The 15808-nt window shown below is 38.7% G+C and overlaps 1 protein-coding gene across 2 annotated transcripts in view; it reads left to right on the top strand.

Annotated features, from left to right (window-relative positions):
• Positions 1-15808, top strand: part of GUCA1C (guanylate cyclase activator 1C) — a 31212-nt gene that overhangs the window by 14126 nt on the left and 1278 nt on the right. The window contains exons 2-5 of one of the 2 annotated variants that reach the window (XM_049628149.1): positions 4895-5044; positions 9234-9326; positions 10262-10277; positions 10998-11014. In XM_049628149.1, coding sequence (XP_049484106.1) covers positions 4895-5044; positions 9234-9326; positions 10262-10277; positions 10998-11014 — 276 coding nt within the window. Of the gene's footprint in view, positions 1-4894; positions 5045-9233; positions 9327-10261; positions 10278-10997; positions 11015-15808 lie in introns of those variants that run through there. The other variant, XM_049628148.1, reaches the window with a different exon arrangement.

Raw genomic sequence — 15808 nt, 5'->3', positions numbered from 1 at the left:
TTACAAAGTGGGGAGAATGGAGGGATTGGTCGGGGCCGCAATGCAGGTGTAAGGCCCCAAAGAGGGGGAAGTGCTGAGCCAAAGCATGGACCATATGCACAGCAAAGGAATGCTATAGAGTCCTAGTCAAGAGCAGAGGTGAAGACAGAACAAGGTTGGCTAACGCAGGACCGGTATGTAGGCTTTAGATCCTGGAGGCGCAGCTGGGGAAATTTCCTGGGGAAACAGGCAGTGAGAGCCATGGTCTATGGGGTGGTGGAGGTTAAACCCTTGCGCGGGGAGAGGGGCTAAGGATTCCAAAATGGATACAAGAAATGTTCATCAAAGATGTCAAGGAGCAGGAGAGGCAACAGGAGAGTGAACACCTTTTGTCCCTCTGAGCCAGATGGCTATGCAAGCGAGGCGAGGGAAGCCTACAAGTGGTGGCCCCAGGAGCTCTCTGGGCTCACAGTCTCCCTGAGACTAAGCAGCTCAGACCACACAGGCCAGCTGCCCCTTGGACAGTACCATGTATGAAGGGAGCACAGGTGCCAAGGTGCTGCATTTTCAGTCATTCGGGTCACCTTACGTTATACGACCGACCGTATTACCGAATAGTTCACACCTGTGAATCAGGACTAACACACTGCGCTGAATGTGTACCATCTGTATGGATACCTCTTCCAGAAGGAGAATTCAGTTGTAATGCATTTGAGGGCAATAAATACTGGGTGATACAAAGAACAAAAGCCTTAGAGGAAGGCTGACTGAATTTAAATCCTGGATCCACCTACAACCTAACTTTGTTATTTAAGTAGTTTATTTAGCATGTCTGAAAATCCGCTTTCTCCTCTGGAAAGTAGGAATAGTAGGGCTACCTGTCAGGTTGCTATTAGAATTAGAGAGGATGCTTGGAAAGTGACTAGCACAGTGCTTGGAACATTGTATATATATAGTAGATTTTATAGCTTTTATACTCAGTAGTAAATAAGAAAATAATTGTTTCATATGCATGTAAGTTTTATAATTTAACTTTCTATCTGCATTTCAAATTGATCATATCCTGAAAGCAACTGTGACTTACGGCAGGTTGTGAATATTGCTGAAGACCATGTATTCCACTGGTGGATTTTCTGTTGGACGGAACACTATAGATTTTGTTTTCCTTATTTTTTTTATTATATTAGACTTCTAGTTTCATCTCTTTGGTGGTAGAAAAAAAACAAGCCTTATATAATGTTTAAATATTTTTATACTTTATTTATAGATGTAAAAAGTATGCCTTATAGTTTCCTACATTTTTAGAGACTATAAGAAAGCTTGAATTTGAAGTCTCCATATATTTTTTTTTCTCTTTCTTGTTTTAACCCCCCTCTACAAAATGATTTGTAACCTATCAACGGACCAAACTCCCTTTGGAGACTGAGAAACAGTCATGCTTCCGTATCTTGGCCCCATTTAATTCTTCCGTGTAAACCACTCCATCCTAAGAACATAGTGTATACATCTATAAATGTGTTGGAATTAAAATTATTTTTGTAGACATCCTCCCAAACTCTCCTTTTCTGAGGTTCCTGAAAATGGCTTTGTGTGTGCCCAATTTCTTCCCCACCCTCAACCTTGAAGGAGGATCCAGCCGTCACCAAACTAATGTTTTAGGATTTGGGATACAGAATTAGGAGACAAGGTGGTGGAGTGAAGGGCTGGTGCGTTCTCGTGGTCAGGCTGCTGTGAAGGAGGGGGGCAGTGGGGAATTGCTGAAGGTTGAGCATCAGGGGCTATGTGCGGGGAGCACAAGGGAGAGGAAGAGGGTGTTGGAAGAAATCCATAAATTTCTTGCAACTTGTATTTTTTCCAGAAATCAAAGTAAAGACTTGCTGTTATTTTCCATTAATTTTTGATTGCTGGACTGTATTTGTAGGACTGTGTCATTATTCTGAGACTGAACCATGTGGGTCATATTTTTTCTCATTAGTCTTAATAAGGTTACAGAAACTCAATCTGAGAAGAAGTCATAATTAAAACAGCCACTTGGGCATACCTAGCTGAAAACATTGCCTACGAAGGAAGACATCTATAAGAAAAACAGCTTAGATCCATAGTTCCCAAATCTTAGGATACATGAGACTCACCTGGGGAGCATTTTAAATGCAGACTCTTGGACACCATCCCAAGTAGTTTTGATGCTGTTGTTTGGGGTTGGGTTCTAGGAATCTGCATATTTCATTGTCCTCATGTGATTCTGATGCAGGGAGTTTATGAACCCTACTCAGGCACAAGGTCAATCCGTGTCAAACATTTCCAGACAGTTCTGTGTGCCACGAGGACTCCAGTAGCTCAAATACAGAAATATGAACTTAACAATGTTCCTTTGGATCATGTCAAAGAAAAGTCTTTGGGCATTCTCTTTTGCATTTTTCCTGGTCACATTTACAGGAACATCTCACCTCTGTGGCTCTTATCCCCCTCTCCCATGTTTAAAATCTATAGGTTAACTGAAGGCAATAATTACTTTATCTACCAATTTACAGAATAAGCATTACCTAAAACCCTCTCCAACACTAACACAAGCCATTAAATCACATTCACCAGAGTTGTCTCACCAATGCGAATTTCTACAAAATCTTACCAGAAAAATAATTGGAAAGAAGAGTTGGCTGTGGTTCGTTAAGAATTTGACTATATGATGGAATGCTGGTTCGGAAAGAGTGGTTCGTTAAGAATTTGACTATATAACGGAATGCTGAAGTGAGAACAGAAGATGTATTGCTTGCAGGAGATTTTGGAAAAGGCTGCACTTGTCTAAGTAGAAAGGCTTCCTTACCCATCATCACCTTTGGCAGTCGATTAAGCAGATTGTCCATTTTAAAGCCATACTATGAAAATATTTATGCTCATCTCCTGATAGAGTTTGTTCAGAGCTTCCAGGACCAGGATTGGAAGGAGTTAGGGTCACCTGCCCACTGTGCCTAATCAGAAAACGCCAAATGTTCTAAAGGCAGCATTGCTCAGTCTGATCTGTTGCCATTCATCATGCAAGTGATGCCAAAATCTATGATCCTGAAGCAGGACTCAAAAAGTGAAACAAACCATCATGGAATATAAGGTTTTTATGGAAACACTGAAAGATCAACTTTATATTTACAGCAAGCCAGCTCAGTCTTCTCAGGGATGATGTTTCTGTAACTTTTTGGCAAACACACATAAGAACTACCCAGGGAACAGTTGTATTGATTGGTCAGTCCTAGAGACACAGGAGGAAGACCTGGGAGCCAATGTGCCCCTGGTTGAATACTGTCCACCCAACTCATATTCTCCATCCCTGCCAGTCTTGACACTGAAAAATAATGGTCATGTTCTGCCAAATCTGAAGATATCTTGATGTCCTCTTAAATAAATTTCAACTCTATGATAACATAATTCCCTTGTTTCAGCCATGACTATGTTAGGGGTTAATATGGTGAAGCGGTAACAGCAGTAGGAAAGGCAGATAGAGAAAAGGTAAAACCACCTATGTTTTGTATCCTTGAGCAAATTTCCTTGAGGAGATCCATTCAACCAGACTCCAGACTGTTAGCAGAAGTCTTGTTGCTTGTAAGAAGTATTAAAGTTATTGATGGGGTGAAGTTACCTAAGTTGTAAAACGTAAAAATCTATTACCCACATATAGTAAAATTTTTAAATATTTTTATTGTATTTTTCTGACTATATAGGTAAAAAATCAACAGGGTAGAAAAAAATTTTTCAATAATACATTTTGAAGACAATGCTATAGTCATTAGCACATTGGCTTTCAGTATTTGAGGTGCTGTAGTAGTCTTTAAAAAACCAAACCAACCAACCAACCAAGCAACCAACCAACAGAAAGCCTTTAATCAGGCAAGAAGATTTTGTTTCAGATCCAGAACTACGGGTGAGTTTTCAATTGCTTTTCTTATAGACTAGATACAAAAGCTTGCTCCTTGAAGCAAACACATACCATTTTATAGGCTGCTAAGTCTCATGCTCTTTCTTCTAAGGGGAAGGAGTACTTTATGTCACATCCTGTTTTGTAAATAAGACTCTACAATCCAAAATTCCAAGGAGAATGCAGCTGACAGCATGTTTCCTTGGGCTGAATATACTACTTTTGGCATCTGAATTCCCAGGGGAAGATAGCAGAGAGTGGGTCACACACCTCCCTAGAGCTGGTCACTTTTCTTAAGATAGTTGAGCATTTGGCTGAGCAAGGTTTGAAGGGTATGATTCTTAAGAATGACAAGGACTATTTCTGTATCAATTGAGAGTGTTTTACCAATTTAAAACAGGCTGAAGGGAACTGCCTAAGCTTGAAAGCCTTAAACCGTCTTTTCTAAGATCGACTAATATGGCAAAACCTTTACAGAGAAGAGGCTCATAAATTTTGATTCATACTGAAAACGACTTACTTAAAAGGAATCCTGGAATTTAGCATTCCAAAAAAATCAACCGGGCTCTCTAAAAAGGAGTACAGAATTTATCTAGCTGGTTTTTCCCCTTATATTAGAAATTGGTACCTGGTCTTCTCTCTAAGTGGGGGACAAAACCTGAAGATACTCAGGAGAAGACAGCTACTGTAGGATGTCCAGTGGTGAGGACGCAGCCTTCCGTCAGGGTCAGGCCAGAATCTTGTTTCTTTTTTGGCATAAGAAGTAGATATTTTCTCTAAAAAGACACTTGCCTATATATTTAAAGTTGTTTCTATACACATTACCCATGGTTTTCTTTGTTTATTTGTTTGTTTTGTTAATGAAATGCCAGGGAAATTTCTATGTTGAAATCTTCCGGGTTGTATTAATTTGTGCTAATGGTCCTGCTCGTGAACCATGATTTCTCAAATAAAAGACAATTGTTTCTCTTAAATATTTATGTCCCTTTCTGTCCTTGCTTTCTATAGGATGGATTTATCGACTTTTTAGAGTTTATTGCTGCTATAAATCTCGTTGTACGAGGAAAAATGGAGCAGAAATTAAAATGGTATTTTAAGCTGTATGATGCTGATGGAAACGGTTCTATTGACAAAAAGGAACTACTGAATATCTTCATGGTAAGTGAAGTGGTGAAGTAATCTTAGAACATTGTATAGTTAATGTAATTTTCCTTCCTGTGGAGCTGGTGACAACTATCTATGTGGTTGGTAAATTTTGGGATATACATTTGGAACTGTTGGAGCCATCCATGTAAGTTTCACTATGCTATCAATTACTGAGTGTGCACCTGCAAACCAGCATTATCTTGTCGGTGTTCAAACTCACAAATTTTAGCAGAGTATTGAGATGAAAAATGAATAAACGTGATGTTCTAAAACAACTTGTCTTTTTGTCTGCCTCGGTGCAGAAAGTTGTGCGAGGAGCAGCTGAAATACTGGATGGTTATATAGCAAGAGCTATGGACTAAGAACAAAGGTACCTGAGGACTAATCTTTCTGGGGGCTGGACTAAAGTATTTCTAAAAAGTACCTCAAGGATCTCAGGCCCTTTCCAGCTCTAAAGTTCAATGAGTCCCTTTATAAATCTCACCCCCTTCCACCCGGGAAGTGGAAATACTTATCATGGGATGACATGAAATGGATTCTAGAGTATAAGATGATTAAGTGGGACACTGTACCTAAATGAGAATGTGAAGTAAAATACACATTATGAATGCAATATACGGAATTTGTAACACAGAGTCAGAATTGGAATCAGAGGTCTTAGAAATGATCTGGTCCAAATTATTTCATTTATAGATGAAGGAGTTAAGTTACTGTGTTATAATACATAGTATAAATATTATCAAAAATGCAAAAAAAATTAGTAGGTAGAACTACAATTATAATCAAACACCTCAATAAATGGACAAAGCTGTTAATACTTAAAACTGTTTAGCAAATGTAGAGTTAACGAACATATGGAAAGAATTCAAGAGTATGATAATACTAACATTGCTTTCACTTTAATCTCACAGATAATTCACAAAAAAGTACTAAGATACACTTTGTAACTGAACTTTGTAAGCATTAAAATTCAGAAATTCTGCATATATATTACATGTTACAACACAAAATTAGCAATCTAAAATATTCCCTAGAGAATGCCCAACCCCATGTAAATTTTAAAACATCCTCTTAAACATACTCAAATTTATTTTAAAAACATTAAATATACAATATAGCATACGAATATTGGGGGAATATCCAAACAGTATTCAAAGCAAGGGTTCATATCCTGGGATCTATGGATCTATGGCCTTCGGAAATCCTTAAAGACTATGACATTAAGGGCAACGTTTTTCCTGTATGTTATTGACTTTTGAGGGGAGGGAAAGGGTCATTGGATTCTCAAAAGAATTAGGAGGAACAATAGTATATGAATGTTTTTGTCCAAATCTTATGGAAATTTTTGCACAGATTTTTATTAGTTAAAATGTACAACTTATGTTAGTGAGTAAAGAAAAGAAATATTAAGCAGCTAACTGAGGTTTTCTTTAAAGTGTTTAGAAAGAGAACAAAAAGAAAAGAGGGAAACATAAAAGCACAGAGCAGAAATTCATTTAATAATTGACACTATTTGTCTCCAATTAAATTAATAAAGATTAACAACAATAAGGTGGAATTCTGGCAAGGGCACTCTAAGAAGAGTGCCCTTACACATTGTGGAGGGGGTATAAATGAAGATAACATTCCTGGAGATTTGGTAATCTGCATCAAGAGGCTAAACGTGTAGCTCCATTTTAGAGCCAACATTTTTGGTCAGGAAAACAATCATTAACATCATCAAAGATAAAGGTTCTATGATTTACATCACAGAGTCACGTAAAATACTAAAAATGAATGACCCAAAAAAGAAAACATTTTAAATAAATTGATGCAATGGAATATGTACTTATACAAAATGAGTGGCCTATATGGTGGCAAGTGAAAACAATCCAGTAAAGAATACATACTGCTTAATGTAAATTCTCTTGACACATGATAACAGGATGTTAAAATAAAATACAGCCCAGCCATCAAAAGATCCAAAGGAAGTACTAGATTATAGGCAAAACTTACAAAGGAAGTAGTTACATCTTAATTTCACTTCAAAGGCATAAAATGGTCAGGAGGATGTTTAAGAAGGGCTATTAGAGAGGATTTTCTTGGGTAAAGCCCTGAGGTCAATAACATGGGGATTTAAGGAAACCACTGACGTTTGGGGAGCACAGTGTTCCAATATTTGAGTCTGAGAAATCTAATGAAACAGACCATGGCAGCAGAGTAGAGGGGTAAAGTTGAGGAAGAATCTTATGCTCAGAATATGTGGGGACGAAGGTTTTTTCATGGATCAGACATGGGGAGGAAGCTGACAGAGTTGCCTTGGATCTTGCCCAGCTGAGCCACTTGGAGAAGTGAGGGCATCTCAGAAGAGGAAGGAGCTGGAGGTAGAAGCAGAGAGTGAGTCACAACCAGGAGCACGTTGCACCCCTCCCCCAGGGGACATCTGGCTATGTTTGGAGACATTATGGTTGTCAGCTAGGGAGTGGAGGAGTGCGTGTGTGGTGCTATTTGGTGCTATTGCTATCTATTGTTTAGTGACCAGGACTGCTGTGAAACATTCTACAATGCACAGCACAATCCTGAACAGGAAAGAATTGTCTACTCTGAAATAGCAGTTGGGCAGACCTAGAGCTTGTAGAAGGAGCCTTGAGGGGTCAGCTGGAATCAAAATGCATGATCCACATCTAGGGATGTGTACGAGAGTGTCAGTAATAAAAGGGAGGCATGGTCTCAAAGAGGGGATTTTAAACATCTGTCATCCAGAGAGCTCTGACACTAGATAACCGGGAGTGAGGGTGCCTGCCAAGTCAGACTGTCCTGTTCCCCCTTCTCTCCTACCTCCTCCCCTCCCACTCAGAGAGTGGTCAGAAATGGGCTGAGCAAAATGGAGGAGAAAGTGCAGATATGCTAAATGAGGGAAGAAAGAAGGAAACAAACCATGCCTCCCTGCCCATCCCCCCACCATGCTTCTCCTGTACCAAGAGGGAAAACACAGGGCACATTGAGGACTCCCTCCAAAAGTATCCCTTCAGGCCTCATCACCCTTCCAATCAATCCTTCAGTCTCACTTCTATTTCCCAGAGATGGGTCACAGACAAATCCTAGATATTTCATAATCTTTTATTATGACTTCTACATGTGGTCTCGTATCCCTTCCGCTGTGGGAGTACTGGATGCCTAGACAAACTTTTAGGCTTTTGGGACCTCTGCCAAGACACTGAGAAACCCTAAAAATATTTATCTAATTGGATGCTATATGTATGTAACCATTATTCTAAGCATTACCCTCTATCTAACTGTGAGACCTCACTAGCCGAGGCCAGGAGTGGTGCTGTACTGCTGTTTGCTGGGACTAATCCCAAATTAAGCATTGATAATGCTTGCAAAGCAGCGGAAGAGATAGTCCTATTTCAGACCAGGCCCTCAATTAAAATATGATGCCAGTGGTTCTTCTAAAGATCCCTTTATGTTCACTCAAGGTAGTTATGTTCAAATTCCCAGATAACTAACTTTTTCTTTCTCTCTCTCTCTCTCTCTCTCTTCCATTTTATTATGAATTTCCACATCAAATATTGGTCGCTTAATTTAATCACTTGGCAGTGGGTGAGAGGGAAAGAGTGGCTAAATTTTCCCTCTAGGGAAGCTGGAAATGTCATTTTCCCTGGGTTCCCTGACAGCCTTTATGATGAAAAGGTGCTGGCAGGGTGTGAGAGAAATTCAGTGTCCTTCCAAGGCATACAGATCTGTCTTCCCAGTCAATCATTCTAGAAAAGGGCAAAAAGGACCAGAGGTGCCAGTGTCAGAAGCTGGAGAAGAAGCCTTAGATGCTTACAGAATATCTTTTTATGTTCTTCTATAAGATTAATGATGATTGGTCTGAAGTTGAGAACATTGTTTTCTGCGTCCAGAATTCTTATGACAGCGGCCACTTCAATGTTTTTCCCTATAAGCTTTTTGTATCCTTTGCTACCTAATATGTTGAATAGATCCCTTTGTGCTGTATAATATCAAACTTCAGTTTGTATTCAGTTAATTAAATTTCTAAGCCTCATTACCCAGAACTGACATATAATATTTTTATTTATTTTTGCAAACTAGAACAGGTTGGACAACAAATATGACATGAACATATCCCAAAATTGTGTCATATTGGGGTAGAAATGTCACAAAATGTATTTGCTTCCAGCAAAGTTGAGCTCAGTGATTTGATTTCTTTTTGCAGGCTGTGCAAGCCCTCAATGGCCAACAAACTCTGAGTCCTGAAGAATTTACCAACCTGGTGTTTCATAAGATCGATAAAAACAATGATGGTAAGGCAATTTTACTCTCCTTGGGCTCACTTTTTTTTTTTTTTTTTACAAAGTAGGAGGTGGTGGGGTGAGTTGGAATGCCATTTAGGAAAAAGCATGAATCTTTCAAGAAAACCCTAGCTGGGCTTCATAATTTGCCCAGTCCAGTGTTCTCCAGTCAGTACAATTAATTGATTAAATGTCTATTGACTACGTATAATCAGTTCATGGTGCTTGACATTTTGGGATATATGAACAAGAGTAAAGGGAGATACAAGGAAAGAAAAGTGGGAGAATATGATATGAAGGACTCTGCTGTTTACTCTGGGATATGTTCTAGTAATTATTCCTTTCTACTGGAGGTGTTTCATCAACTTGCAAACAAACTCAAGTTTCCCATACTACAAAAATCATTTCTTCGATTGTGTGATTTTCTTCTATCAGATTTTTTCCTTTCCTGTGATGACACATTTCTGGGAAGAGTTGTGTGTGCATACCTTCATTTCTGTTCTTTGTACCTTTTCTACATTTCCACTGTTTCTGCTCATTTCTCCATCTGCTATCGCTACCCTAAAATCTGGGTTCCTCTTCAGCTCTGAGAAGGTGCACTTCTTCTTCAGAGGCTGAGTGAAATGGAAGACACAGGCATTCCAGGAGGAGGGGGAGTGCTTACACCAAATGACATTGATCTCAGTAAACTGGTAGGGGAGCATATTGATTGGAGATTGAGGCGGCATAGCTAAGGATGTTCCTTGAAAACAGAGAGTTTGACATGGTGGAAAATATGATGTTACTAAGTGATTTAAAGGGGAAAAGGAGGATAGATATGAGGCACTGGGACTCTAGCCATGGTTGTCATCAATCCAAAGTAATTTTTTTCCACAGGACCAACATGCCCGCCATGGGTCACTTCCTATAATGGACACTAGAGGGCAGTAGACACCCATGTTGTGTGTAGCAGTTTGCACTGGTCTACTGTGTCTGGCAGGATGCGATGGCGAGTAGGGTGGAAGGGAGTTTAAATGAAATCGCCACTATGAATGAGCCCAACAACTGGACGAGAGTATAATTCTCAGAAAGATACTTTGGAAATGTATCAGTAGCATCAATCTCCCTCATAAGGACCCAGTCCTAGTCTGCCTCACCTCAATTTCAAGTCAGTATGCTCATTTTCTAGTTTACCAAGATCAGAGCCATTTGGTTGTAACTACTCATATTTGGGTCTACATAGATGAAGGATAAAATAAGTCAGTTCATGTGAAAGCTTGTAAAAAACAGATTCAGACTAACCAGAGTTGACAAGGAAACTAAGTGAAGGTAGAAAAGGACCAGAGAAATAGAGAGTGGAAGATCTTAAGAGGCCAGTGAAAACCTTATGTGGAATATGCAACTGAACATCCTGATCACCAAACAGGTAAAATGCTGTAGGTTTGTTCTGTTTTAATTTTTAATCTCAGAGGTGAGGGGGTATAGTAGGGGTTGACATAGAGATGATAAACCATTTCAGCCTGGGGCCGAAATTGTTGACCGAAGGACGAGGGTCCTGGAAGGAGATAGGACACTGTGAATGTTTAAGACTTAGTAATACAATGAATTTCAAAAGGGCAGGTCATGAATGTTGAAAATATGTCTGAATCCTGCTTCTAGTGGTGGAAGCCAGGGAATAGGAAAGGTGACCTCTCCTGGAGAAGTATGAGGGTTGTGGTATCCTTAAGAAGGGTCTTGGTTTCTTATTAGTTTGAGGGAACAAATAACGTGTTCCAGAAAACAAGAAAATGATTCAGGACTCTATTTATTACCTAAGCAGTTTCTTAAAAAACAAAGTATAAGTTATCAGTAAAATGGGGGATGTTATGGCAAGAGCCTAGAAAAAGAAAGATGGAGGTGAAGGATGCAAATCTGGAAAAGTAGAGGTGTTTTCTTGGGCAATAACTGAGGTTATCTGCAGTCTGGGAAATGGACTCTTTGACCTAGAAGAATATGTCAAAAGAGAGATAATACATTATGGTTTCTGGAATAGCTTATAAAACTAATCACACAAATCATTTCCTCTGATAACAACTTGTATTTAAGGGGAAAAAAACATATATTATTGCCTTTTACAATGAAGATATTAAATAAACAGGCTACATTTTGGAAGAACAATGAACCACTGTTTCTTGGCAAATGCATATACAGGACTGAAACTGATAAAATTTTCTTTCATATGCAAATTATTGGAGGTTGTTGCATCATCTCATCAAGAGACAGCTGGGTCATTCCCTATGTCAAGAAAAGGAGGCTAAAATTGTACTGTTGGAGAAAGACAGCCCAGAGCACCAGAAGGCAAGGAAGAGAATGTAATGAAGACATAGAAGGTTGATATTTGCAGAAGCGTAAAAGGATTTTGCCAGTATTTGACAGAGGAAAATAAAGTGTTTTATTCACACATAAAAGGAGAGTAAGCACCACGGGGGAGATTATCTATTCTTGTTTGTACAAACCTAAGTATATATACCTCAAATAAGAGTTTTTAAAATTGTTTATTGTCATCGTTATCAAAACATCATTGTTGGTAGAAGAGGGTCAATCAAGTATATCAGAATAATGTTGACTATGTGCCGACATATATTTTCTTTAATTTTTCAAAAGGAAAAGCAAGTACGCTATTGTTATCTGATAATCCAGTGAATGTTGAAACTGAAGATCACAACACACCAAGATACAAGCAAAAAAACCTTCAAGAACATGTATGAAAATCCCAGTTTGACTGCAAATTGATTACAGAAGAATAACTGACATCAAATCTATTGGGACAGAAAAACACACAACAGCCATGAAGTATTCTATACATCATTATCATCATGGTAGTTAGCAAATCGGAGGCAGAAGATTAATCAGAATAGAGGCATAGGATAAATACCAAGAAAATAAAAAGATGAGAATCTACAAACTCCATGAGGGCAAGAACTACCTCTGTTTTATGTACTTTGGTAGGTCTTGCGTGCTCATACTTCCTGGCACACAATAGGTGCTCTATGAATAGTTGTGAAATGAATGAATGTCTGGTAAGAAGATGTCATGCAAAAAGCACAGGAAGAAATAAAGAAGAAAAAAACACAGCATGCATTGCTATCTTCCTATAGGAAGAGAGTTGTCTAGACTATTTTGGAAATTAACATATATGTGCATATGCGTTGCTACTTCAAAAAATATAAATGCAACTGACTAAGAGAAGTTAATTACCAATGGAAAGTGAAACTGGGGGCCAGAAAGAGGTTACAGGGGATTCTTTCATTTCATTGAACTTTTTGTATTGTTTAAATTTATATCATGAGCATGTATTATTATAATAATTCAACAAGCTGTTTTTATTTTTATATTACAAATAAAAGCATCAAGAAGGAAAACTTGAAAAGAATCACAAAGACAGAAAATTGAAGCTCAACATTCAATATTATTGAAGAATGAACAGGCAGGACAGCAAGACTAAGTCAGAATAAATAATTAAGCATGGAATTCTGCACCCTTTCCTGCAGGAAGAATGGCAATCCGCATTCTACCATGTGCTGCTTAGGAGTCGTTCTTGACATGATTTAGGAAGATTTATAGATGCTGTTCACAACATCAAGTGCAGAAAGTGTACCAGGCAAGTTTAACATAGCGCCAAATAGCACAGGGGCAGGGGAGACTTTAAGGCGTTCGTAATAATCAACCATGAAAGTGAAAAGAGACAGAACAAGGCCAAAGAGGAAACGAAAGAGGTGATTATTGGGTTGATACTTGAGGTAACAGAAAACAGGAAGACATCTTATTGAGCAATTAACCAGAAGGACCAATGTTTTCGACTGGCACATTGTGGAAAGCCATGAGAGACGCAGCGACTCAAACTGGAAACGGAACTACCGGGAGATAAGAGGGAATCAGGTTTTCTCATAGAAAAGAAGAAACTGCTGCACTTAACTCTGCTATAAAATGCTGCTAAATGCCTCTAGTGCCACCTTGCTAATGAATACAAAACTGTGTCGTTTAACGTCTTCACTGGCATCCGCCCTTGAAAATCTGGCTATTCTCATCTCCTGAGACTCCCATTCCCATCTTGGCTAATTTCCCAGCCCCACCACGATTTTTCGTCAAGTTCTAATTTAAAAGAATTGAAAAAAAAAAAAAAAGGGTTTTACATGGGCTGGTTTCTTTCAATATCAGCTGACTTCTTTAGAGCAAAAATGCTAACGTGTGCATGCACTGTAAATTTTGGCTTTCTTTGGGGGTGGGGATAGGAGGTCATTTTTTGTTTTGTTATGAAAGATAATATAAGACATTAATGCAAATAAATACAGGACCCAGGAATATCAATAAGATAACCACTCTGCAAAAACAAGACTAAGGAAAATATTCATCATCAATGAAGCTGCTGAAATTGGTAGTGAGTGATGGAAAAGCATTGACCTTCAGGGTCCCCAGGAGGAGAAAATGTGTCCCCCAACTCAACAAACTACTAAATAATGTAATGTAGACATATATTATAAGTATATGTATACTTCAACATGCAAAAATAAAATTGTGTACTTGCTGAATTATGCCCTATAAATATTGAAATGTATTTTTAAATATAAAACAAAATAATAAAAACTCAAAAAGTTGTTTTAGATCCTTCTGAGTCCTGTGATCTCCTGCTCAGTCACCTCTTACTGGCTTTGCCTCTTTGCTGGTAGATTTTTTGAGGGGAAGCTTCTGGACCCACATAGGCAATCCTTTCTAGAGAGATTCAGAAACCATCCTTTTATTTTCTTTGGGCATAAATCCTCAGACAAATTAAAGAGGATTGGGAAGCAATGTTTAAGAACATCAGATAAAGAAAAGCAGTTTGTCAGCACGTTTTCTGAGCCCCTCCCACATTCCAGCAGCTCAGTCACCAGCAGTGTGGTGGAGGAAATGGCAATTGTAGCTGGGGCTTAGTAAATATCTGATGAAAAATGAATGAATGTTAATTACTGGGGGGAAAGGGTGAGGAAAATTTCAAAGTACTTTAGATAGAAATAGTAAACATAAGTTGCTATAGGTAGAAGTTGGCTTCATTTCCAAAAGAAATTTTTTTATGATAAGTGGTTAGGTAATGTGAAAAAAAATGAATATGCAGAGGTCACACATGTTTTGAAAAAAGTAAAAAAAGCATCACGGAAGAGTTCCATCTTCTAAGTTGCTAAGAGAGTAGAACTTAAAAGTTCTCATCACAGGAAAAAAAGTACAAAGTGCAACTGTGTGAGGTGATGGATGTTTAAACTTAAGGTGAGGATTTCATAATATTATATGTATCAAGTCATTATGTTGTATGCTCTAAACTGACACAATGTTATATATCAATTATATCTCAATTAAAAGAGTTTTTTTTTTTTAAGAAACTCCATCTTTTATTTCTTTCCCACACCAGTAAGTAGTCTGAGTTGCTTTTCACCTGACATGATGTCTATACCCTCCACACCCTCAGACATGGCTCTTTCCACCAGCAGTGGTGACAATGGACAAGTGTTATAACTGAGCGATCAAAACCCACTTCACTTGGGGCGCCTGGGTGGCTCAGTGGGTTAAGTGTCTGCCTCTTGATTTTGGCTCAGGTCGTGATCTCCTGGTTCCTGGGATCAAGTCCTGCTTTGGGCTCTGCATGGAGCTCTGACAGCATGGAGCTTGCTTGAGATTCTGTCTTTCCTCTCTCTCTGCCCCCTCCCCACCTCTCAAAATAAATGAACATTAAAAAAACAAAAACAAAAACACTTCACTACCCCATCCCCACTCTCACTTCTCTTGCTTCTGCTAAGCCCCTAGAAATTGAAAAAAAAAAAATTGCACTGGTAATTTAGCAGCTGTGATTTCCCTTTGCCAAAAACGGGGTTGTTTTGTTGTTGTTATTTATGGTTCCCATGACTCACCGCTCTGCACCCATGTGACCCTCCCCAGCCACACACTATGACTCCTTATTTTCAGTTTTCTCTACTTAACTTTGGTTTATTCCATGGCTATACTTTACCTGTGAGACATAGATGACTCCCTTCCTACCCTGTGGGTTTTGCAGAAATTTCTTTGGCATGAGGAAAACATAAGGAACAAAGATTCAATTTCCCTGTAGAAGACGTGTTTTAGAATTTTGCCATTAAGACCAAAAGGTATCTTATGAGAATGTGATAATTCATCCTTATTTATATTTGATTCACTATTGTGGTATTTTGGATATTTGACTTTGTCCACTATAAAGTACAGGTACAGTGTAACATCTAACTTCAGTTCCTGCCCTCTTTCTGCCTCAGGTACCCATTCTCTATTTACCAAATGTTCTTGATTTGTCTTTGACTGGCCTTCTACCTAGCCACAAACCCGATTTGATACAATATCTTTGAGATCAAGAACTACATCTCTACCCCTCAACTTTAACGCACTCATGTGTAGTCAAATCCCAGCAGACTTGAAGCCTAGGGTGGCTGGTGGTCTGCTGAGGCCAAAGGAAAGACCCAAAGACACAATATTATATGTCAAT

Source organism: Panthera uncia, chromosome C2 (assembly GCF_023721935.1).
Source record: "Panthera uncia isolate 11264 chromosome C2, Puncia_PCG_1.0, whole genome shotgun sequence".
Lineage (NCBI taxonomy): Eukaryota > Metazoa > Chordata > Mammalia > Carnivora > Felidae > Panthera > Panthera uncia.
Note: the sequence above shows the minus strand (reverse complement) of the source record. Positions and strands in the feature narration are given on the sequence as shown.